General features: G+C 53.8%; 1 protein-coding gene across 1 annotated transcript in view; it reads right to left on the bottom strand.

Annotated features, from left to right (window-relative positions):
• The window catches only part of LOC138834942 (zinc finger protein 316-like), a 30,680-nt gene extending 5,392 nt beyond the window's left edge, over positions 1–25,288 (bottom strand). The window contains exons 1-7 of the mRNA XM_070033734.1: positions 24,690–25,288; positions 23,830–23,947; positions 17,847–20,166; positions 3,906–4,297; positions 3,597–3,706; positions 2,906–3,032; positions 2,335–2,448 (exon numbers count right to left, since the gene is read on the bottom strand). Of these exons, the coding sequence (XP_069889835.1) occupies positions 2,335–2,448; positions 2,906–3,032; positions 3,597–3,706; positions 3,906–4,297; positions 17,847–20,166; positions 23,830–23,947; positions 24,690–24,701 (3,193 nt within the window). The 5' untranslated portion in view covers positions 24,702–25,288. The remainder of the gene's footprint in view (positions 1–2,334; positions 2,449–2,905; positions 3,033–3,596; positions 3,707–3,905; positions 4,298–17,846; positions 20,167–23,829; positions 23,948–24,689) is intronic.
• Positions 25,289–25,551: the final 263 nt, after the last annotated feature.

The following is a 25,551-nucleotide window of genomic DNA, read 5'->3' on the forward strand; positions in this document are numbered from 1 at the left end:
GGAAATGAGCAAGCCCCACCCTGACCCCCACCCCCAAAGGAGGAACACACCTTACTACCTCCAGATCTTGGGCAGGGGCCACTGTCCTAAACATGCAACAAGGGAACAGAGACCACTGAGAACACACAGCAAGGGAGAGGAAGGGCACCCATACCTTGGGGAGGTCAAGGCTGGCTGCAGTCCAAGAGATAGGCTCTCAAAATCTCTGCAGCACTGGGAGGATCCAGTGGGATCCTGGAGAAGCTGGCCTGCCCAGGAGATGGCTCCATCCTCTGTTTGTTTGTTGGTGTTGTTTTTACTGCTGAAATGACTCAGGGTTTCTAGTTCTTGACCCTGAGATGTCCAATGACAATGACTCCACCTGAACCACAAAGCCACTTCTGGCCTTTTCTGGGTAGTTAATTGGAGACAAAAGTCTTACAGACTTTCCTGCCAGAGCTGACTTCGGCTCCTTAGATCTCAGATTACAGGTGTGTGCCACCAGCACCCAGCTTCACGTGTGATTTGCAAGGAAAAAAAGCATTCCCAGGCCAGGGATAAGCTGGCCCTCCCAGTCCCCTGACTAGGACTAGAAATGGGACTCTTGATATCCAAGGTCCCCTCCACTCAACAGTCTGCCTCTCTGAGGTTCCCAATGTTTATTGCTGAGTTGTCTGCCTCTACCTGTAGGAGGGGATCTCATGGGGGCTCCAGGCCCCTGGCTGCTTGCTGCTAATCATCTACCTCTCACTCCCCCTGAAACTTCAACTCTGTCCTCTCTTGTGTAAATTCTATTTGGGTGCTGCGCTTGTCTTCTACCCTTCACTTTCAGTATAGGTGCAGGAGCCACCCCCACAGTACCAGGTCCTATAGGAGCCATCACTGACTCACCATGAGTATTCTGGGTGCCACAGATACGCAAGGGTGAGCAACCCCGGTGCCCACTCGGAATGTGTTAGGAAGGGGGTGCAGGAACAAGGAAGCAGGGACACTGGGGCACAATGAGTCCATCTGAGAAAGTAGAACAGCAGCTCAGCATGGACACTCAGGGCAGACCATCAACCAGGCAGGGGCACACCAGCCAGGTAATGACACACCATGTGCAGCCTGCAGCCACGTTCTCCATTCCAGAGCAAACTGGGGCTGACAGGAAATGAGTTCAACGAGGGTGGGGGTATGGTCCAGCAGGAAGAATACCTACCTAGCAAGCATAAGATTCTGAGTTCAAACCCCAGTAATGCCACAAAAAAGGACAAGTTTAAGACTGGAACATGGCTCACTTGGTAAAGCTCCTGCCTCACAAATGTGTGGCCTTGAGTTCCAAGCCCAATATCAACAAGAAGGAAAATATTGATGGCTGACAATAATAGCTACTTAGTGCCCCCTCCCAGACTGACAGCATCATAGACCCTTGCTGGCCCAGGACCCCCACCCAACCCCACAGAACCCTAGGGTGGCTGCAGACTCCACAGGGCACCCTGACTTGACCACAAGTTGGACATGCTTGGGCTGGAATCCACAGGTTTAATTCTTCTTCACACGAATCAAGTGGAGCTCACAAAGTTGAACAGGCCCAAGGCTCGATATCTGAATGCCTCTGTACACACTGTCCCCAAGTCTCTGCACAAGGCCCAGAACTGCCCACCCAGGCCACAGTCTGCCATGGCTCATCTGAAGTGGCCCTTTTTCCAGAAGTGGACAAATGAGAAGTCAGAGGCTTAGTGAAGATTTTGGACGCAGAAAGAATATACTTGCGGTCTACAAGGCAACTTGTACCAACACCTTGACAGCTGCTCTCATTTGTAAAACAACAAAAAAGAGGCTACAACCAGACTTACATAACTAATCCCTCTGCACATTTTTTTTTGTCAGTCCTGGGGCCTGAACCGTGGGCCTAGGCACTGTCCCTCAGCTCTTCAGCTCAAGGCTAATGCTCTACCACTTGAGCCACAGCACCACTTCAGGCGTTTTCTGCTTATGTGGTACTGAGGAATCGAACCCAGGGCTTCATGCATGCAAGGCAAGCACTCTACCATTGAGCCACCTTCCCAGCCCTTACATCATTTTCATACCATTAAAAAAGTAGTATTTAAAAAAAAAAAAAAACAGGCTACAAGATGAACTGGGAGCCATTCTTTAGCCTGCCTGTAGGCTCTTATGGAGCCAGACCAGGAGAAATCAAGAGGTAAGGGCAGAGGACAGATGGCACACAGCAGCTCTGTCTCCTCAAAGCCACTCAACCTACAAACCACTAGCACTGACCAGTGGAGGTGGCAGGACTGGGTTCGAGGCCTGCAGGCAGCTTGGGTAGAGGCCAAAGTCTGACAAGATCTCCATATCCCCTGTTATGCTCACCTGTGTAGACTCCAGTGACAATGTCGCCCTCCTCAGGATGGGGGCTATCTGGGACCCAAGGTTCTTCCCCTTGCTCCAGGCGGAAAATCAAATCTGGTTTGGGGATTGGGTATCCTACCCAAAAGAGGAGCAAAAGAGTAGCCATTACAGGAGACCCCATACCACAGAGCTTTGCTTCCTGCTTCCAGGTCCAGCCCTCATCTCCTTGCTCTGCCCTGGAGATTGTGCTTCCCTTCCTGAAAGCCTTGCCCTCACTACCCCACTCTCCACCAGGCCTCATCCCCAACCCTCCCCTGCTCCCCAGCCAAGCCTCTGGGCCAGCAGCTCCACAGAACGGGTCCACCTGGCTCACCTCTCCACCCCACAGGCCAAGGCGGTGATAGGTCTTCCCTGGAATAGGCTAGCCTCAGAACCTGCCCAATTTGAGACCATGGGCTTGAGAAGCTCCCCCTTGGCTTCACCACCACAGCCATGCCAGCAGACAACCTTTGAGAACCAAAGGCCAGCCTGCCCACCTGCATTCCCTCCCTCCACTCCCTCCATCCCACCTTCCCTTCCCTTCCTTCCTTACCCAGGGACACCAGGATCCCATAGTTCCCTTGCATCACTTCCTGGTAGAGGGCCCGCTGCTCCACATTCAGCCTCTCCCATTCCTCCAGGGAAAAGTACACAGCCACATCCTCAAAGGTCACCAATCCCTGGAAAACACATCCCTGGTCTGCCCTCAGCTACTCCAGGTAAACAGCTGAGGAAGCTTGCTAGCTCCACCCGTGAGAACATTGTAAGGCCCTGCAATGTGGATTTGGATGGGGTTCCAGATACCTTGTGGGCCCCTTCTGGCTGCACTCCAACCCTGGAGGTGAAGGCCATTCCCATCCAGAGATGAGGACTCCAGATCAGACGGAAAATGATCATCTTATGGAGGCATAAAACCAAGCCTCACAGCCCCTCCATGTCAACAGCCACGTCAACAGTGAGGACCTACTCCAGGGGCAAGGGCACCTGTGCAGATGAGTGTAGGCACCGTTGGCTGATTTCACTGAGCAGCATGGAAATGGGCCCTGGACAGATGAGGACAGCAGCCTGACCTTGGGGGACAGCTAGGTCTCTGAGGTCGCTGAACAAGCAGAGCTCAGCCCCTCCGTCTGGAATCTACAGTCCTGTCCTGTCTGCTGCCCACAGAGGGCTCCAGATTGCAGGTGGGAGAGGCACTGTGGGGAAACCCTGCCTGATGACCTGCTCCAAATCAGAGGGCAGCTCACCTGGGACCCAGCTGTCAGGAAGTCTTCCTCTTCCTCCTCTTCCTCCTCCTCCTCCTCCTCCTCTTCTTCTTCATCTAGAGCAGTAACTACAAGCCGGGAAGCCTGCAGGGCTGAAGGAAAAGATCTCTGAGGGGCCAGTGCTCAGACAGCAAGCAGAGCTGCAGCAACCTAGCTGCTCATTTTAAAACTTGTGCTGGGCTATGCCAACAGCTCCAGCTCCAGCTCCCCTGGGGCCCCAGAGCTCTCCCCAGCTGGATCCACCCCTGGCCCCTTTTCTCCCCCCCCTCCAGGGCTGCTCCTTTTTCTTACACTTTCTCAGAAGAACTGTGGACTTGGTATCACCATTATGGCTATGTTGATCCCCTGTCTCCAAGCCAGAACTGGGCTCTTCTGCCAGGACCTCCTCATCCTCCTCTTCCTCTTCCTTCTCTTTCTTTTCCTCCTCCAGCAAGTTGGCCTTCACCTCCACCTCTGCCACCTTCTGTACCTGTGCTTCCTTCTCCTCTTCCTCCTCTTCTTCCTCCTCCTCCTCTTCTTCTTCTTCCAAATCTTCCACCTCTCCCTGCTTCTCCTCCTCCTCCTCCTCCTCCTGGTCAGTACCACATTCCACTCTGTCCTCTACCCTCTCCAACTGGACAGCCGAGGAATCTGAAGTTGTGTGAAGAGCTGCCATCTTCCTGGGGAGCAAGCCTCCGCTTGGCCTGAAACACAGGTGGAGAAACAGATGCAGCCAATAGAGCTGATGACAGACCAGGACACTGTCCATCATCATTTTTTGTCGGTTGTGGGGCTTGAACTCTGGGCTTGGGCGCTGTCCTTGTGCTCTTCAGCTCAAGGCAAGTGCTCTACCATTAGAACCACAACGCCACTTCCAGTTTTCTAGTGGTTTATTAGAGATAAGAGTCTCACGGACTTTCCTGCAGGGGCTGGCTTGGAACTGCAATCCTCAGATCTCAGCTTCCTGAGTAGCTAGGATTACAGGTGTGAGCCACCGGCACCCGGCTGTCCATCATCTTATACTATGTAACTGGCCCATTCCAGATCCACAAAGAGCCTCACTTGCTCAAGAGCCCCTCACTGGAAATCCCTGGGTCATATCCTCCACGCTTTTTCTCTGGCTGCTAGAACCTGGCTTTAAGCTGCCATCCTTTTTGTTGGGTGTAAAGAGCATTTTACAGAGTCTGGGTCCTCGGGACCCACAAGAGGTAATCAATATAGACCATGGCTGCTTATATTTTTTTGGATAATGGTGAGCCTAACCTACAGAGGCAGCCCACTGCTAGCAGAGTGCTTACCCAGCCTTCAGCATGCATGAACCAGGCAGAAGGTGGCAAGGCCTGCACGCAGCCAGACTTCAGGCACTTCCAAGGCTGGACAGGCACGAGGCAGGATCTGCAGCTTTGCTGGACTGTATGGGGGGAAGGGGAGACCAGAGCTAAGAATCAAGCAGGGCCAGGCTCCTTCCTGAGAGCTAGGCAAGAGAAGGGATCCATGAAAACATGTCATCCTCCCCTCTGCCCTTACCTCCCGCAGCATTTTAGGGCATCTGGGAAAAGCTCAGAGGGTCATGGAGGTGGGCTCATTGCCAGGCCAAAACAGATGAATAAAATGCCCTGAGACATTCCTTCAACTTTGAGGATGAGACTCGGCCCATGGGGTCCTACTCTCCTGCCAAGTTCACAGATGGCTTAACCCAGGGGTAAAGGGCATACCAGCCACACTGCTTCAGGGCCTTGTGTCTGGGGCCCTCTGGGGCCCTGCTGTGCGTCTTTCCCCAGCCCCTGTGGAGTCCCACAGGCAGGACAGTCATGATTATGATTTTTTTCTTTTTCTTTTTGCCAGTGGTGGAGCTTGAAACCAGGGCCTGGGCACTGTCCCTGAGTTTCTTTTGCTGAAGGCTAGCACTCTACCACGTGAGCCACAGCACTACTTCTGGCTTTTTCTGTTTATGTGGTACTACAGAATTGAACCCAGAGCTTCAAGCATGCTAGGCAAGTACTCTACCACTAAGCCACATTCCCAGCCCATGATTATGATCTTGACTTGGCTTGTCTCTGTGGTTACCTTTTGGCTATGAACTCAAAGACTGAGTCTCACACCAGCACTGGCCCCTGCAGCATGTCCAGTCTAATGAGACATTTCTAAAGCAAGTCTGGACCATTCCACAACCCTGAAGATGATTCCAAAGGATCCTGAAGTGCAGGCCACATGACCACATGAGAGGGAGAACAACTAAAAGCAGACTGCAGCAGTCTGAGTAAAATGCCTTAGTGTTCCTGTGGACACACAAGAGACTACCCAAGGACTGGGTTTCTCTGCTCAAATGGCACATGCTCATCTCCCACACTGCTCTGAGCAGCTGTTTAAAACCCATACTTCAACATCTAGAAAACTGAGCCTCTGTGCAGACTCACTAAGACTAGGGACCAGGACCACCTGGCATCCAGATGCCACTTCTGTCCTAACTGTCCTGCTTATTATCTCTTAGCTACTCAGGAAGCTGAGATATGAAGATCTCTGTTGGAAGCCAGCCTGGGCAGGAAAAGTCCGAGAAACTCTTATCTCCAATTAAGCACCACAAAAGCTGGAAGAGGAACTATCACTCAAGTGGTAGAGTGCTAGCCTTGAGCAAAAAAAAGCTAAAGGACAGCACCCAGACCCTCAAGTACGAGCCCCAGAACCCACACATGAGTGAGCGCCCATGCACACAAATACACACACACACACACACACACACACCCTGAAGTACGAGCCCCAGAACCCGCACATGAGTGAGCACACATGCACACACACACACACACACACACACACACACACACACACACACACACACACACACACACACACACACACACACACACACACACACACACACACTCTGAAATCTAGGGAGGCCTTGCCTGCCTCAGCCTTTTCCTCTACTGTGGGAAGGTGCTGGAGTGTAGAAACATTGGTCCTGATGTTGCCCTAGGACACAGCCCTGCCCAGACACAGCGAACACTCACCAGCAGTTTTCCAACCACCACCCACCAAGAGGAAGGCTGTTCTCAGGCCTCAGGCTGCAAATTCCAGGCGAGCCCAGACACTAGCAAAGCTAGCTTCTACCTGGCCACTACCTAGGGCAGCAACCTCAGACACCCCATAGTGAGACCATGATATTTAAGAACCCAACAAAGGAAGAAACCCGGAGACTTGGGAATACAGAGGCCCTGCCTCATCACTGCAGAGCCTCTTTGTGCCCTTCTGCTTCCCTAGTCCTCTCCCTCCCCCAGCACTCTTCCCGCTGTTTGGATGATGCTCCACAGCCATCCTGTGCCAGTCCTTTTTCTCTTCTCTGGTAGCACCACATTTTCTTGACCTGAGAACAGTTAACTGGGGGACAGTGGGAGCTCCTTTTGCTATCTCCATTCCAGACCTAGAGTAAGCACTTCCATATTTGTTAAAGCAGTGTCTAAGGTGCACAGTTGATGTGATGGACATGAATTTATCAAACTCAGAGTTTAGCCCCTGCTGTCATCTTCCAGAACAGGACTACAGCTGAGGGGGCAGGGGGCTTTGAAATAGGACCCTAGTTCACAGAGGCTGTTGGAGCCTCTTGTCTCCAAAGAGGGCAATAGGTAAAGTCCCTTCTGCTGACAAGTCTACCCACTCATGACCAGAAAGGAAGCAGAGCCCCGTCAGTGGTCAGTAGGCAAGCCCAGGACCAACAACAGCCCCTCTATATGCCTGACCAGAATTCAAAGCACAAGGCTCTGAAAATGGAACTCAGGGGCAGGGAGGTCACAACTTAGAGCAATGCAGGCTCTGAAGTCTCCCTGTCATCCCTAGTATCATACTCTCCCTCCCTCTTCCCCCCACCCCCAATCACACACACACAGGCAGCCTCTCAGCCCTGGGAGAAACTCATTCAGCCTTGACTCTAGGTCAGAAGCTCAGGCAAGAAAAAAAAAAAAAAAACTCATCATCTCAGCCTCTGAGTCCTCCCAGACCCTCTTCTCCACTGGACTCCTGAACCCTAGGTAAAATGCTACAGACATTTAGAAGTGGAGATGACAAGATGGGACAAGGAGAGAACAAGGACAAAAGAAGTGGCCAAGTTTGAAAAGTCTTAGAACCTACCCCAAAGTGTCCACAGCAGGGAAACCCACCTGGGGGAGGTGAGGGAGGGAGGCTGCAGGACACTCCTGCATGTGCTTTGTATCTAGTCACCTTCTTTCCCTGGCCAACATGACCCTCACCACCCTTCCCTGGGTTTCAGCAATCCCTGCCCTCCTGGTGCAGGTGTACCCATGGCAGCCATTCTCCATTCCAGGGGGCAGCCGGGGGTAGGGGGGGGACAGCCACCACCCCACCTACCCACACTGATTAAACCAAACCAACTGCCAAACCTCCCGCTGGCACAGGCTGAGTTAGGGATGGATCCTCCCTTTCCTGGGGGCCCATCCCCACTCTGACCTAACCCTGACTCCTCTCCCACCTCTGGGCCACTCCAGGCTCCATTCAACCTGACACCCCCTCCCCCTTTCTGGCAAGAGAAGACTTAGCATAGAGGCCCAGCAGGGCCTCCATTTGCAGATGAGGGCAGGCTCAGCCGTGGGGCCCCCACCAAGGTCACAAAGCAAGGCTGGGGGGGGGGGGGCTGGAAAAGCGGCCCTCTCTCCCTACCTCCTGGGGGTGCTCAGCCTGCCTCCACCTCCCGCCGGAGCCGCGGCGGCGGCCCCCCTCCTGGATGGGTGTGTCCCGGGGGCGGGGGCGGCTGCAGCCCCGCCCTCGGCAGAAGGGGAGGTCCCCGTCCGACGCCACGCCGCGCCGCGCCGCGCGTGTCCTCCCCTGCCCGCCCCCTCGGCGCCGCCTGCTTGCCAGGCTCCGCGGGTCGCGGCCGTCCCTGCTGCGCAGGCCCGGGCGGGGGCCACGGCGCTCCGTGGGGAGCCCCGTGCTGCCGGGGAAGGCCGGGAACCCCCCGGCAGCGGGTGATCCCTCCGGGCCCGGACCCCCGCGCCGCCCCGTGCCCCTCCCCCGCGGCCTCCAGCGCCCCACCGTGGCTCCCCCCCAGCGTGAGTCGGGCCCACCCGCACCTGCCGCCTGCGCGCCCCACTCACCGCGCGCGCCGGGCCGGGCCCCGACCACGGGCCCGCGCCTCAGGCCGCCGGGCGCCCGCGCTGCACAAAGTGACGGCTGCGAGCTGCGCGGCGGCGGCGGCGGCGGCGGTGGCGGCGGCGCGTGGGCACCGGAAGTGCCGCCTGCCGGCCCCGCCCCGCTCGCGCCCACGGGGGGGAACTTCCGGTCACGCGGGGCCCGGCGGCGCGCGGTCGCCCAGCGCTCCGGCCCCGGCGCTGCCGGGATGCGCGCGAGGACGGGACGCGGGGCGCCTTTGGACGCTCGTAGGTCCCCACAATCCAGCGTGCCTGGGCCACGGGGCTCCCCCATCTTCTACGGGAACACCGCCTCCACTCCATCCCCCCGCCGCGTGGTCCACAGAGCCGCGCGTGCTCGGTGTCAGGGCCGCGTCCGTGCGCCGCCCCGGCCCCACGAAGGACCGGCCCCCAGCGGGCCTGGATCGGGCCGGTCTGGCTCCAGGGAGCCCCCCAGAGGTTGATCTCGCGCTCTCTTCTCTGTCATCTCTCTCTTGTTTCTGTCTCTATTTCTGTCGGCAGGAGCAGAGCTGGACCAGGTGGGTGGACCAGGTGTCCATTCATGTGAGGACAATGCTTGGTAACTGTCTAGGGCGGGATGCGGAGGGCAGATGGCCAGCAGCGATCAAGGACTGAAGCGTTCAGTGGACAGCGGCAGTCGGAAGCAGGCAGGGTTGTGGACCGTAGGGAGAAAAGATCAGCTGATAGATCTCCCTTACAAGCAGTCTGGAGTGATACAGGCAGGGGCGCGAGCAATGGAGGATGTGTGAATTCATGGATCGCTGGCACAATCCCCTCCAAAAATCTGTCTGCATCCACCAAGGGGGGACACAAACTAGGGTTAACGGTGCGCTGTGAAACCCACGGAAGTCCTGGGCGGTTTTGTTGTTGTTGTTGTTTGTTTTCTTCAGTCTGGAATGGTGTGGTATGAGTTTCTTCCCCAGCTCCCACCCACCATGATTTGTTATACATTCTGTGATGAACTCCAGCCTTGGACCTTCAAAAACAGGACAGCAACTAGGAGGAGACTAAAAGAACTTCTCGCTCCTAACAAATAAATTCGCTCAATTTCAGAGCCTCAACTGGACAAAGGGATTAAGATTTGAAAGCCAGGTGCCAGCCACTAACACCTGTAATCCCAGCTACTCAGGACACTGAGATTTTAGGATCACAGTGGAAGCCAGCCTAGGCAGGAAAATCTGTAATATTCTTTTATCTCCAATTAACTACCAAAAAGCCAGAAGTAGAGTAGTGGCTTAAGTGGTAGAGAACTAACCTTGAGCCAAAAAGCTCAGGGACAGCACTTGGGCCCTGAGTTCAAGTTCAAGTCCTAGTAGCAGCACACACATTGTTTTTAGATTAAAAATTGAGTCCCTATTTTAAAAAGAGGGAACAAGAGCGGGAAGGAGGAGTTGGTTAGGAAACTCAGATCCCCAGCTTAGGCCCTTGAGCATCCTTCCTGATCTAGATACAGCCGGAACCCTTCCCCCCATAGGGTCCCAAGAAAGGGGCAAGGGACAGAATAATTTAACCAAAAGCAGTGTCACCAGCATGGGAATGTGGAGAGTATGAGCCTATCAGTGTGTCCCCCTCCCCCCACCCTTTGAAGGATAGACAAAAGTTGGGTGCCATCACGCTTAGAAAGAGCTATAAGTCAGTGGCACTGTGGCTCAAGTGGTAGAGCGCTAGCCTTGAGCTGAAGAGCTGAGGGACAGCGCACAGGCCCAGAGTTCAGGACCCACAATCGGACCAAAAGAAAAATGTTTGATAAATAGAAAGAGCTATAAGTCAGCCAGATGCCAATGGCTTGCACCTGTAATCCTAGCTACTCAAGAGGCTGAGATCTGTGGATCACAGTTCAAAGCCAGATTGGGCAGGAAAGGCCATGAGACTCTTATCTCCAAGAAACCACTCAAAACCAGAAGTGGTGCTGTGGCTCAAGTAGTAGAGCACTCACCTTGAGCTGAAGAGCTCAGGGACAGCGCCCAGGCCCAGAGTTCAAGCCCCACAACCAACCAGAGAGAGAGACAGAGAGAGGAAGGATGTGCAGATTGAGGTCACCCAGTGGAAACTGACTGCAGAGAGACAATGGGAGACAGAGCAAAGAGAACATCCCCAATTCTACCCTCCTGCACCTAGTCACCTGCCAGTACTGCCTTTGTGTGCCTAAGCTGGCTTTGAATCACAATCCTCAGATCTCAGCCTCCTTAGTAGCTAGGATGACAGGCATGAGCAACGGGCATTTAGCAGCACTTCTGAGACTAGTGTATGGGACCCAAAGAACACAGCTCTCAAGGGTCAGTCTCTGGAGCCAGAGCCAGAAAATAAATTGATGTGGGGGAGGGTAAAAATCAACTGTCCTGCCCCTGCCTTAGAGCCCCACGCATATATTATACCAACATCCAGATCTCCCCTTGGCCTTCCCCAGGCTTGATCCTTACCCAAGACCCCAATACCCTCCAGTTCATTACAGGGATATTCATATCCCCCACCCCTCTCAACATTTTGAGACAGTCTCATAGCCAAGCTGACCCAGAACCTGCCAGGTAGCCTGGACTCGCTTTCTACTTATGATCCTGCTGCCTCCGTTTACTAAGTGTTGGGATTACAGCTGTGCACAACCATGCATGATCACTACCATGTTTCATTTACTGTTTAATTCTACCTTGAGTAGTGGTGTGCACCTATAATCTCAGTTATTGGGAAGCAAAGCAGGAGATAGTGAGTTTGAGACCAACCTGAGCAAAGGTAGCAAGACCGTGCCTCAAAAACAAAACCAGAAGGTCTAGGGATATGGCTCAATTGGTAGAGCACTTGTCTACAAGAGACACTGTCTTCCACTTTGGTAATAAGTAAGTAAATATTTAAAATTCCAACTTTCAATCCCACCTAGCCCCATGTGAGGGGCATGTTATTCCAGATCTAGGTGGGATTCATGGGCAGAAAGATATGACAGGCTGATGAAGTATAGCAGGGCTGTGAAGGTGGGAAGAGGACCAGGCCTGGATATGCATGCCTGTAAGCTCAGCACTCTGGAGGCAGAGGCAGAAAGATCTCCAGTTCAAGGCCTACCTGGCCTATATAGTGAGACTCTGTCCTCCCTCCCCACCCCCCACCCCCGGAAAAAAAGGAAGAGGAGGATAAAGAGGAGGAAGAGGTAAAGGGGAAGGGAAGGAAAAAGAAAGGAGGAAGAAGAAAGCTGATGAGGAGCAGGAACTGCAAGGTGGGAACTTTTGCTCACAAGGTGAGCAAAAGCACATGAACTAAGACTCAGCCCATGTTCTACCATGGATTACCAAGAGGCGCTCACAACTCGGCCTGTCTGACAGTGATAGGGTATTTTGATAGCAGCTATTAGACCAGGTGTCCATATTCCTTCTAGTAGACAGTTGGGAATTGAGTAGAATTTGATACTAGCTTTCACTATGATGGACCCAAATATGGATATACCCAAAGATTGCCAGTCACCTGCCTCCCTGTGGAGCATCTGCTGGGCTGGAAACCCAAAAAGGGAAGGGAACCAATCAGTTCCAACTTTCAGGAAGACTGAAAGCAGACCATGTAACTGATGGCCTGCCCATATCAGGGGCTGGTTCCCCTGTTGCCCACTGTGTAGCGAGCTAGAAGAGAGAGGAAGGGGGGGGGGATTGGCAGTTTGCCTTTGGGACAAGAGCAGGGAAGAGTAAACAAGAAAAACAGACACTGCACTGGGAAGTAGCTGCCCCTTCATCCTAGGCCTCCGCTTCTCCACAGGGTCACCAGCTGGTCCTGGGAAAGACACGGAGTGAGGACTACAACCACACTGCAGGGTGTCAGGCCTGGAATGGAACAAGTGTCAAAGTCCCGATGACAAGGCCTACACCAGCAGCCATGGGGCAGAAGATGGGGTGAAGCTGTCCCAGGACAGATAGCGCTTCCAGCCAATTCTAAAAAGTGCCAGAGACTGAGATATGGTAAGGAAGGAAAGTCCACACAGGAAGAACCTGAGGAGAGCAAGGGGCGCTGGCAGGTCATGCTTATAACCCTAGCTACTTGAGAAGTTGAGAGATCTGAGGATCAAGGTTCAAAGCCAACCCAGGCAGGAAAGTCCATGGGATTCTTAGCTCCAATTAACTGCCAGAAAACCAGAAGTAGTGCTGTGACTCAGAGGGGTAGAGTGCTAGCCTTAAGGAAAAAAGCCCAGGGACAGTACCCAGGCCCTGAGTTCAAGCCCCATGCAGACACCAAGAAAGAAGGAAAGGAGGGAGTGAGGAAGGGAAAAAGAGAAAGATGAGGCAAACACTTAAAGCATTTAAGGGGAAGGGGTATCTGATACAGCAGACAGGAGAGGGTGGCAGTAACAAGCTACGGGAATTAATAATTATTAATTAGGGCTGGGAAGGTGGCTCAGTGGTAGAGTGCTTGCCTTGCATGCATGAGGCCCTGAGTTCGATTCCTTAGCACCACATATGCAGAAAAAGCTGGAAGTGGCGCTGTGGCTCAAGTGGTAGAGCGCTAGCCTTGAGCTGAAGAGGGACAGCGTCCAGACCCAGAGTTCAGGCCCCACAACTAGCAAAAAAAAAAAAAAAAAGAATTATTAATTATAGCCAGGTGCAGTGGCTCATGCCTGTAATCCTAGCTGAGATCAAAGTTTGAGGCCAGCGTGGACACCAAAAAATGATGTTTAGACCCCCTTCTCAACTAATAGCTGTGTGCAGAGGTGCATGCCTGTCAATCAAACTACCAGGAAGGCTGAGCTGAAGAGGATGGGGGTTCCAGCTGAGCCTATCAGACTCCATCTCAATGAAAGAAGCTGAGTAGGATCAGAGTCCAGATGCAGACTCATGCAAAAATCAAAATTTTATTTAATAATAACTGGTACAAAAAAGGGGGGCGGGTAATTGGAAGCATGGCTCTGCTACCTAGCAAGCACAAGGATTGAATTCAAACTCCATACTACTGAGAAATCAATGAAGAATTAGGCCAGGCTCTCCCCTCAGGGTCACACCACTGAAGAGAAGATGCACACAGCATTGAAAAGCGCACTCACCTCCCCCTGAGCTGCATCCCAGTGTAAGAGCTGCTGATTTTCATTCAATGAGGTCTAACAAGCTCGCTAAGAATGTCATAAATAGGAAGCCAACTTCTTAAAGCAAAAGCGAGAGACAAAGAGAGCGCAGTGATCAACTCCTGCAGCGCCAGTCCAGGGATGCCACACAGCCTCACCCAGAAACTAGCAGATTTGGGCAAATTTCAACCATCAGGAAAATCTGAACTGTAGGACAACAGAACAGGCATCAGGCCTGTGGAGCCACCCATGGAACAAGATGAGGACATCCTGGTTTCCATGCTGCAAGAAGAAAGCACCCTCTCCCTCCATCTCACCCCATGCCCACGTGATGTCTGACTATTTTGGCTAGCATGAGGACTTTGAAGACCCATGGAAGAGTCTGAGGTGGTGAAGGCTTGAACTTTACTGATGGCACCATCAGAATGTGGACATGTGGGGTTGCGAAGGCTGCAAGGCATGCTGGGAGTGAGTAGTCACTGGGGTTGGAGAAGAGGGAGACCAAGAAAGAGGAGCCTCCAGCTCCCCCGTTGGCCTGGGTGCCAAAGTACCAAAGTACCCAGCAGGCATATTTGGGGCTAATTTAGGGCACTGTGAAATGAAAGAAAGAGACCAAAGTAGGTGTGCTTACCTGCAGATCCCAGAAGTCCAAGGGTAGGGAGGCAAAGTTTCTCTCTCCCCGGCCAGTCCTCAGGCTCTTCTGCGGCTTTTCTCCCTTAGCCTCAAGTTTGCACTTTGTGCCATCTTTTGAATTGTCCAGTTACAATAAAAATCCTGTCAAGTCAGTTTAGCCAGAATCTCCATCCTCAGTATCTGATTAAAGCCTCAGTCTCGGCCCCCGCCCCAGGTGACATTTGATCTCCTGTAGCTGGCCTCTATTTAGCAGAATGTTCTCTGAATTTTCCTCTCCCCTTGACACTCGCCCCATCACAGCAACTTCACTATAAATTTCCATTTGTCTGAGTTGTAGGCAGAATCGAGTCAGTTCTCTTTGTGTGTGTTTGTGTGTGTGTGTGTGTGTCAGTGCCTTAGGCTTGCTAAGTACTCTCTACTACTCTGTGCCCCCAGCTCTTCTTGCTTTAGGTTATATTTCAGATAGGGGTCACTAATTTTCCCAGGACCTGTCCGGAAGCAAGATCTTCCTACCTCTACCTCCTGTATAGCTGAGACCACAGGAATGTACAACCGTGCCATCCCGGAATTAATTCTATACTGAGGTCTCTTTCTTAAATTTGGTTTTAACACTTTCAGTTCTTTGCCTTTCTTTTTTAAAATTACTTTATCTTTAAGTAATTGTGCAAAGGAGTTGCTATTCAACAAAGCAGCTTATGAATACAATGCATCTTGATCAATGCCACCCCTTTCATCAGTCTCCAACATCTCCCAACTCACCCCTTCCCGCAGTTTTCATTTTGTAGAATATGCATTGAATTTTATGATTTATGATTGCATTCTCACCCCCTTCCTCCTCCTCCCCCTCCTCTTCTTAGCCTTCTTTATTATTATTATTATTACTATTGGTGCTGGTCCTGGAGATTGAACTCAGGGCCTGAGCACTGTCCCTGAGCGTCTTTTGCTCAAGGCTAGAGCTCTATCACTTCAGCCACAACTCCACTTCTGGCTTTTTGGTAGTTTATTTTATTTTGTTTTCTTTTTTTGTCCGGTCGTGGGGCCTGAACTCTGGGTCTGGGCGCTGTCCCTCAGCTCTTCAGCTCAAGGCTAGCGCTCTACCACTAGAGCCACAGCGCCACTTCCGGCTTTTTTTCTTTTTGCTTATGTGGTGCTGAGAATCGAACCCAGGGCCTCTGGCATGCAAGGCAAGCGCTCTACCACTGAGCCACCTTCCCAGCCCTTGGTAGTTTATTGTAGATAAGAGACACATGGATTTTCCTGCATGGACTGACTATGAACCATGATCCTCAGATCTCAGCCTCCTGAGGAGCTAGGCTTACAGGTGTGAGCCACTGGTGCCTAGCATTCTTTTTCTTGATGATTGGTAATGGGATTAGAACTCAGGGCCTCATGTTTGCTAGGCAGGCACTCTACCACTGAGTCATATCCCAGCACTGTTTGCTTCAGTTATTTTCCAGGTTGGGTCTCAGTATTTTTTTCCAGGGGCCAGTGTGGACCTGACCTCTAACCTCCTTCCCTTCCATGTAGCTGGGATGAAAAGAATGTAAGTTTGTTTGTTCAGATGGGGAGTTCCCTAACTTTTTACCTGGGCTGTGAGCCATCATGCCACAGATGGTAAGGCATCTATTTACGATAGATGGCCTTTAAAGCCCAGGGGCTGAAAGAAACACCTGGGCTCAGAGTATAGCTAGAAGGAAGACACAAGATGGGCCCTGGGACTTGTCCGTATTTAGCAAGCAAGAAGACAAGACACAGGAGACAGAAAAAGAGCAGGCTGGGCCCCAAAGGACTCCTGGCTAAGTTGTCTTTGGAGTTTTGTCCTCATGAGTAAAGCAGCTTTTTGGTGGTACTAAGGTTTTAACTCTGGCCTTGGAGGAGCCATGTCTCTAGCCCTTTTGTGCTTTAGTTGTCAGATAGGGTCTTGGATTTATGCCTGTGCTGGCCTCTGCCTGAGATCCAGCTGATACCTCCCAAGTAACTGGGATGGCAGGTATGTGTCCTCTCACCTGGCGATAAGAAAACATCTCCATAGCAACCCTTCAACCACCACAAAAAGCTGGAAGTGGACATGTGACTCAAGTAGTAAAGCACCAGCCTTGAGCAAAAAAGACAAAAAAAGCCAAGCAAGAGCATAAAGCCTTGAGTTCAAGCCCCAGTATTAGCATTTAGAGAGAGAGAGGAGACAAGAACTTTCCAGAAAGACATGGACCTTAAGATCTCTGCAAGGTCTTGGGCAGGGTAAGGAGCACAACTGCAAGGGAATATGGTCTATGTCTGCAGGCCTAGATGGGGCAGGTGGGGGGTGTGGTTCTGGGGACTCAGTGACCTCCAGGCATGGCCTAGATGTCCTTCAAGCTCAAGGAGAATTCCCACTCCTTCCACGCCAGGCCCCAATGTGAGTCTGGCCTACTACTAGGGAAGAAGGTTAAGTCTAGAATCTCATCCTTGGACTCCACTGCACAGGTCTGCTTTTAGTGCTGTTGGTCTTAGACCAGGCTTCTAAGAAGCAGACCTTGAAATAAGGACATAGTGGGAGTAGTGTTTGTGTGTGTGTGTGCATGTGTTTGCGCCCATATGCCGCCCCCCACACACACACACACGGGCTGGAACTCAGGGCCTTGTGATCTTCCTTAGCTTTTTCATTTAAGGCTAGCCTTCTACCACTTGAACCATACCTCCACTTCTGGCTTTTTGGTGGTTAATCAAAGATATGACTCACAGATTTTGCTGTGCAGGCTGGCCTCCAACTTCTATCCTCATCTCTCAGCATCCTGAGTAGCTAGGATTACAGGTGTGAGCCACCTGTGCCTGACTGGAGCCAAGAGTATTCCCAACAGAATTATCTCCTCCCTGGTGAACTTCCATCCCTGCAAGAACTTTTCAAGACCAATCAATGCCCCGGGATGCTTCAGTCCCTTCCTCAGTTCTCAGCATAGCATCAGGGTTCCCCCCTCCCTATTTTTCTCTTGAAATAATGTCCACTCTGACCCAATCTCTTTCCGTGTGTGTCTCGCAGTGTATGTATTTTATTCCCTGGTTGGCGATTGGTCCACATCAAACGTTTATACGTCAAATTTTAAACCCAATTTTCTCAAAGGAAAATGAGAATAAAAGAAGAGCTTGGGCAGCCCTGTTGCCCTTCCTGTTTCCCCACGCGCGGTTTTAGGCCACAGGGATGGGTCTCTTGGGAATGGGTTTGTTTTTTTGGGGGGGGGGCGGGGGGGCGGGGTGAAACCATGAACCTGAGACATCTCAGGAAGTCTGGGCAGGAAAGGAGTTTTTCTTTCCAGATTTGTCCAGAGAGGCCGGGATCAAGCGCTGGAATCCGGGTCAAGGTCCCAGACTGGGGGGTGTCAAGGCCTGTGTCCCCCTCCAGGCCGGGTGGGTGAGCGCCGGCCGCCCCTCCTCCCCGGCCCCCAGGGCTCCCCGCGTCATGGCGGGGCCCGGTCAGCGGGCGGCGCGGGCCCCGGGGCCGGCGGGGCGCGCAGCAGGCCGAGCCCCCGCGGGCGGCCGGCGCCGTGCAGCTGGCGCTCGTGGCGGCGGATCTGCGCCTTGTGTCGGAAGCGCTCGCCGCAGTCCTCGCAGGCGTAGGGCCGCTCGCCCGAGTGCGTACGCCGGTGGCGCAGCAGGTTGGAGGAGACGCTGAAGCGCTTGCCGCAGTCGGCGCAGGCGTAGGGCCGCTCGCCCGTGTGCGTGCGCTGGTGCTGCACCAGCGCCGAGCTCTCGCTGAAGCGCTTGCCGCAGTAGGAGCAGATGTAGGGCTTCTCGCCGGTGTGGATGCGCTGGTGCGTCACCAGGTTCGAGTGCTGCGAGAAACCCTTGCCGCACTCGCCGCAGCGGTGCGGCCTCTCGCCCGTGTGCGTGGCCTGGTGCCGCACCAGGTCCGTGCTGCGGCTGAAGCCCTTGCCGCACTCGCCGCAGATGGTCGGCCGGTCCCGCGCGCGCCGCCGCCGCCGCTGCCGGGCCGGGGCCAGCGCCGCGCTGCCCGCCGGGCCCGGGATGGCCACCACGGCCGGCGCACTCACAGCGGCGGGCAGCACCATGAGCTCCTGCAGCACCACGTAGCCGGGAGGGGCCACCACCACGGCGGCGGGGGCCCCCGGGACGCCCGCCCCGCCGCCGCCGCTGCCCGCCGCCGGCACCAGCTCCAGCTGCAGCTCCGGTTGCACCGGGGTCAGCTCCAGCTGCACCTCGTGAGGGGGCTGCGCACCCAGGTCCACCGGGGTCAGCTCCAGCTGCACCTCCTGCCGCTCCAGCTGCTCCTGCTCCAGCCGCTGCTGCTGCTCCAGCTGCTTCTCTAGCTGCCGCAGCTGCTCCTGCAGTTTCAGCTGCAGCTGTCGCTGCTCCTGCTGGCGCTCCAGCTCTTGCTGCCGTTCCAGCTCCTGGCGCTGCTGTTCCAGCTCCTGCTCTGACCCCATGTCCACTGGCATGAGCTCCAGTTCCACCTCCTCCTCCTCCTCCTCCGGGTCCAGCGGAGGCTGCTGCTGCTGCTGCTGCTGCTGCATCTGTGCCTGCTGCTGTAGCAACAGCTGCTGCTGTATCTGTGCCTGCTGCTGCTGCAGGAGCTGCTGCTGCAGCTGTGCCTGCTGCTGGTGCTGCAACAACTGCTGCTGTAACTGCTCCTGCTGCTGCAGCAACAGTAGTTGCTGCTGCTGCAACTGTTCCTGCTGCTGCTGGAACTGTTGCTGCTGCAGCTGCTCCTGCTGCTGGAGCAGTTGCTGTTGATGGAGCAGTTGCTGCTGTAGTAGGTCTTGCCCTTGTGGCTGCAGCAACAGCTGCTGTTGCAGCTGCTGCTGATGTTGTAGCTGTTCCTGAAACAGCTGTTGCACCTGCACTTGCTGCTGCTGTAACTGTTCTTGCTGCTGCAGTGATAGCTGCTGCTGCTGCCTTTGCTGCTGTTGGAGCTGTTCCTGCTGTTGCTGCAGCTGCTCCTGCATTTGCTGGTGCTGCAGCTGCTGCTGTAACAACAGCTGTTGTTCTTGCGCTTGCTGCTGGTGTGGCTGCTCCTGTGGCTGCAGCTGCTGTTCTTGCACTTGCTGCTGCTGTTGTTCTGGCTGTGACAGCTGATACTCTTGCTGCTGTACTTGTTCCTGATGCAATTGTTGACTTTGTTCTTGCTGCTGCTCTAACTGCTGATCTTGTGCCTGCTGCTGCTGTAATTGCTGCTGCTGCTGCTGCTGCACTAGATGTTGCTCTTGCTTCTGGGGCTGTTCCTGTGGCAGTTGTTGATCTTGTGCTTGCTGTTGCAACCTCTGATCTTGCACTTGCTGCTGCTGCTGCTGCTGCTGCTGCTGCTGTAATTGCTCCTGTTGCTGCTCTAACAGTTGTGGCTCTGGCACTTGCTCCTGGCTCTGCTCTTGCCTTATCTGCAGCTGTTCCCGTGGCAGTTGTTGATCTTGCACTTGGTGCTGCTGCAACAGCTGAGGCTCTGGCACTTGCTCCTGGCTCTGCTTTTCCATTCCTTGCAGCTGGGGCTCGTGGTGCTGTGTGCATTGGTGGCTTTCCTGCAGTTCCTGCTGTGGTGAAGACAGCTGCTTCTGCCCATCGTGCCCCTGCTGCTCTTGTGACAATTCTGGCTGGTTCTGTGGTTGCTGCTGTTGCAGTTCTGGCTGCTGCTTTGACTGTTGCACGTCCTGCTGTCCCAGCTGGGCTTCCTCAGTGATGGTACTGGTCCCGGATGAGGCAGGGACTGTTGCTGGTGGTGGGCTACTGCTCCCCTCCTGCACCTCTTCCTGATTGTCACTTCCACCACTACCACCTGAAATGGGATGATAGGAAGCCAGAGAGAAGGAGCTATAGGGGGCTCCCAGGACCTGACCACTGTCCTATCAGTGTACTGCTACTCGAAGTTAAAATAAGGAGCAAGCAGCAGGAACCCATAAGCATGAGACCAAGTGACAATGGCAACCTGGTTGAATCTGAAATGCCAGGGGAAGGACACCACACTATGGTCACCTCATTCTTAGGGATCCCAGCTCCCTATACTCTCCTCTGTTCCTCTCTTCACACAAGCTCCGTGGTTAGATCTTGACGCCCATACCAGTGCAGGTGCCAAGGGCTGCCCACACTATTCCATTGGAAGTCAGTGAACTCACTGTCCCAACTGCCAAAGTGACCTCAGCCCTGGTCACACCTTAAATAAATGAAAACCACCTTCTCTATAAATGATAACACCTCTGTGGGGTGCTGGTGGCTCACACCTACAATCCTAGCTACTTGGGCCAAGCCAGCCCAGGTGAACCTACAATACTATCCAATTAACCAGCAAAAAGCTAGAATTTAAAGCATGACTTGAGTGGTAGAGTACTAGCAAAAGCACGAAGTCCTGATTTCAAGCACCAGTACCAGCCCAAGTACAACATTTTGGGTTTCTTTTCCTTTGTTGTTATTGTTTTGTGTAGTGCTGAATGTTGGTTTCAAAGCCTTATGCTTGTTGGGCAAGTGTTCTACCATCTGAACCATGTCTCCAGCCCCTTTGGCTTTTTTTTTCAGATAGGGTTTCATGCTTTTTTGTTTGTTTTGCCAGTCCTGGGGCTTGAACTCTGGGTCTGGGCCCTGTCAGCTCAAGGCTAGCACTCTACCACTTAAGCTACAGCATCACTTCTGGGTTTTTCTGTTTATGTGGTACTGAGGAATCAAACCCAGGGCTTCATGCATGCCAGGCAAGCACTCTCCCACTAAGCCACATTTCCAGTGGATTTCATGCTTTTGTCCAGGAAGGTATTAGACTCTTATCCTCTTACCTCTGACTCTTGAGTAGCTAGCTGGGATTATGAGTTTACCAACATGCTTGATCAATAATAAAGCATTTCTGTAAGGCTGCCTGGAATGGTTGCCACAAAACAGGTTCTGGAAATCCCCAAGTGTCAGAGAGACTGCCAGGTCTCATGTGGGACAGGCGTCCTCAGTGCAGGTCCTCATTCTTCCAGTTATCAGCTGTCCACAGGATCAGGGACCCTGAATAGACTCTCAAACCTGGAAGATGCTTCTAAATGCCCTCAAGCTTGGAAATACATTAATTGTCTCCATTAAAGCACTCAAAGACCAGAAGAGGTTTAGATGCTGTTCAAGAACATAAGGGACTAACTTAAAGCCTCAAGTCAACATAGCCAACTGCTAAACTCCTGGCAACTCTGGCTACTTCTTTTGCAAAAGGTCCTGTATCTTTCCCAGGGATATTATGAGAGTTAGAATAAATATAGCAATCCCAGTGTTGTGCCTGGAAACACAGGAGACACCTTACTGCTACACTGTCCCTTCTACACAAAATCCACATTCAGTTTCTCATTCTGAATATTAACGTTGTAATATCAAAATAAATCCTATTCTTTTTTTATTCCTGTGCTTTTCTGTGCAGGTACTGGGACTTGGATTCAGGGCCTCGCACTCTAGCTCAGCTTTTCCACTCAAGGCTGGTATTGTACTATTTCAGCTACATCTTTACTTCCAGATTTGGCTGGTTATTTGAAAATAAGAGTCTTTCAGATTGTTCTGCCCAGGCTGGCTTCAAACCAGGACCCTCAGATCTCAGGCTCTTAAGTAAGTGTGTGTGTGTGTGTGTGTGTGTTTGTGTTCCTTAATTTTTTTGTTTATGTGGTACTGAGGAATTGAACCCAGGGCCTGAAGCATGCTAGGCATGCACTCTACCAGTAAGCCACATTCCCAGACCCATATATAAATATATTTCTAATAACCCTGGCTTAGGCTAATAAATCAGAGTTCATTTTTCATGAAACATTTGTACCCATTGGGATAGTGGATGAAGACCTTAAAACCTATCCATATTAGCAGTCCATTTTCTCTTATCTCCTCTACTCCTGCCTGCTCTGGATAGATTACACCCCTGTGAGTCTCTTCATGTTTAGATTTGCCACATGGGCCACTCTAACTTTTCTTCTTGACTTTCTTTCCCTTCCTTCCTTCTTTTTTTCCTTCCTTCCTTCCTTCCTCCCTCCCTCCCTCCCTTTCTCCCTTCCTTCCCTTTCCTTCCTTCCTTCCTTCCTTCTTTCTTTCCTTCCTTCCTTTCTTTCCCTCCACTGGGGGTTGAACTCAGGGTCCGGGTGCTATCACTGAGTTATCTTGTTCAAGGCTAGTGCTTGACTATTTTGAGCCACAGCTACACTTCCAGCTTTTAGGTGGTTAGTTGGAGATCTCAAGGAGTTTCCTGCTGGCTTAGAACCACAATCCCCAGATCTTAGCCTCCTGAGTAGCTACAATGACAAGTGTGAGCCACCAGTGCCCAGCTCTACTATGACTTTCTGGGGCAGCAATGCCACCATTTTCAAGAAGGAAATTTTATTTATTTTTTTTTGGGGGGGTCTGGTTGTGGGGCTTGAACTCTGGACCTGGGCGCTGTCCCTCAGCTCTTCAGCTCAAGGCTAGCGCTCTACCACTTGAGCCACAGTGCCACTTCCGGCTTTTTTCTTTTTGCTTATGTGGTGCTGAGGAATCGAACCCAGGGCTTCAAGCATGCAAGGCGAGCGCTCTATCACTGAGCCACCTTCCCAGCCTCAAGAAGGAAATTTTAGTAAACATGTGGTTAAATATTGTCTGTATACCCTTGAGAGATTTCTGTTCCGTTTACAAGTAGAAGAATCATTTAATCTATAGGTTCCAGGCTGACCCCTGCAATTCCCCAGTTCCTTTTAAGTTCTAGTACTGGGGCTTGAACTCAAGACTTTGTGTTCTTGCTTGGCTTTTTCACTCAAGCTTGTTCTCTACCACTTGAGTCTCAGTTCTACTTCTGGCTCTTGCTGGTTAATCAGAAATAAGAATCTCACAGACTTCCCTGTCCAGGGTAGCTTTGAACCATGATCCTCAGATCTCAGCCTCCTGAGTACTAGGATTTGAGGTATAAGCCACCAGCACCCCACCTCTAGCTCTTTTATAAACTCAGAGCCACTCTGTTGCTACAGGCCCTCACTGAACACAGAATGGGAAACTGGCTGTCATGAGCTGACCACCCTATAGTGAATCTCCGAGGAGGGACAGCCTGGAAGGCGAGGCACCTCTGTGCTTCAGGAAGAGGAAAACAGGTGGGAGCAGAGGTCAAGGAGGAATGGGAAAGGGTAGAAGCTATAGGGAAAAGTCACAGGGGGGCAAGGCAGAGCCCTTCTGCCCCTCAACTCCATCTGGGAACTGGAATCAGAGCCAGGGGCAGGTGAGAGGAGAGTGGTAGAAGCCACCTGTCTACTGGGGAAACCCAGCCTGAGCTTCAACCCAATAACAGGTGCCAAGTGTGGAGGGGGAGGTCAGGAAGCCCCTCACTCACAAAAGCTAAGCCTGACAAAGCCAGAGAACAAGCCTGCAGGGTTTGACTCCAGGCAACTGTGGGCGGGCCTGAGTGGATGCCCTGGAGGCCTCTCTCTGCCACAGTAATACTAAAGCTCTGTCATGGCTCCTCCCCAACCCCAGCCCTCACCTGACTGGGGGTCGGGCCCTGGACCTCCATCCTCAAGACTTCGCAATTCCAGCATGAAGGTCTCTGTGGCTGGCCCCAGCTCCATCCTGGAGGTCACTCCAGGATCCTTGTTAGCTGGCTGTGCTGAGAGGAGAGAAGAAAGCTGTTCAGAGGGGAGGTGATGGCGTATCCTGGGCAGGTTGCTGCTTAGAACAGCAGTGGGATCCAGGGGCTGGTAGCTAATACCTATAATCCTAGTTTCTCAGGATGCTGAGACTTAAGTTGGTTGAGGTTTAAAGCTAGCCCAGGCAGAAGAGCTTGTGAGACTCCATCTTCAATTAATCAGAATAATACTGAACTGGAGGCATGGCTCAAGTGGTACAGTGCCAGCCTTGAGTGAAAAAGCCCAGAGGGTGAGGTGAGGCTCTGAGTTCAAGACCAGTTACTGGTACGAAACAAACAACATTCACAAGGCTCCACCACATGGCTGCTTCTTCTTGGAATCCAGCCCCTGTCACGGGACATTTGAGGTCCTAAAAGAGAGGCCATCTGTGTCACATTCCCCTGTGCCCTTCCAAAGCCAATTCTGTGGTCTCCAGGGCCTCCCGCATCCCAGCCTGTGGTAGAGGCTTGCCTAGCCTTTCCAAGGCCACCAGCAGGCCACATGGGTCAGGTGCCACCCCAGCTCCCTGAAAAGCAAGCTGTTCAGAGCACTGCACCCCAAGGCAGTTGCCACCTGCAGGCCTGTGCGCCCCACAGTTCACCCTCCAGAGGTGGCTACGGGTCCGGGCCTCCTCCTTGGGGTACCCAGGCTCACTGGCTCCCGCGGGCCCTCGGAAGGGAGGCGTTCCCGCGCCCGGTGCAGGTCCCCTGGGCCTCACCTGGTGCGGCATTTCTCTAACGAGGGGAGGTGTGGTCCGCGGAGGCTGCGAGGTGGAGGCCACAGTTCTCAGCCGGCGCCTCCATCCAGACGGATCCGAAGAGGGGACCGCGCCGTCAGGGCTGCCGTGGTGGCCCACGGGCGGGAGAAGGGGCGGAGGGTTGTCCCGGGACGAAGTTGGCGGAGACTCGCGGGTGGGGAACCCGGCCGGGAGGCAGAGCCCGGGGTGGCGCGCGGGGCTCAAGGCTGGCCCGGGAGGACCGTGGCGGCTCCCAGCAGGGCCGCGGCCGGAGCCCTCGATCGGTCCCGCGGGATGGCCCGGGCGACACGGCTCGTGGCTGACCGCAGGCCACAGGTGCCCGGAGCCCCGGGGCGGCCCGGGCGGCACCGCAGTGGCCAGGGCGGGGGGCGGGCGCCGCGGCCCGGCCGGGTCCCCGTTCGCTCGCCCGCCCACCCGTGCGCGCGTCTTTGCGGGCAGCGGCCGGGCCGGGGCGGGGGCGCGGGGGCCGGCACAGGAAGTCCCCCCGGCATCCGCATCCTGTCCCCCGCCCCCGCCGCCCGCCGCGCCCCCCGCGCCCGGGCCCCCCGCCGCTGCCGCCGCCGTCGCCCGCCCGCCGTCCGCCCGCCGTCCCCCGCCGCCGCCGCGGCCCGCCGCCGCCGCCGCCGCCGCCGCCGCTCTAGGCCGCCGCCAGCTCGGTGGGTTAACCCTTCCGGGCCCGGACACTCACCGGGCAGCCGCGGACGGGGCGCCTCCCCGTCTGCGTCCCTGGCCGCATCCCCGGTGCGCGCGCCTCTCCGGGCGGCAGGGGCGCAGCCCAGGGCCCCGACTCCCGGGCAGGGCGTCTGCCGCTGCCACCCCCAAG

This window comes from Dipodomys merriami, unplaced genomic scaffold, assembly GCF_024711535.1.
Source record: "Dipodomys merriami isolate MVZ:Mamm:240054 unplaced genomic scaffold, mDipMer1.0.p SCAF_22, whole genome shotgun sequence".
Classification (NCBI taxonomy): domain Eukaryota; kingdom Metazoa; phylum Chordata; class Mammalia; order Rodentia; family Heteromyidae; genus Dipodomys; species Dipodomys merriami.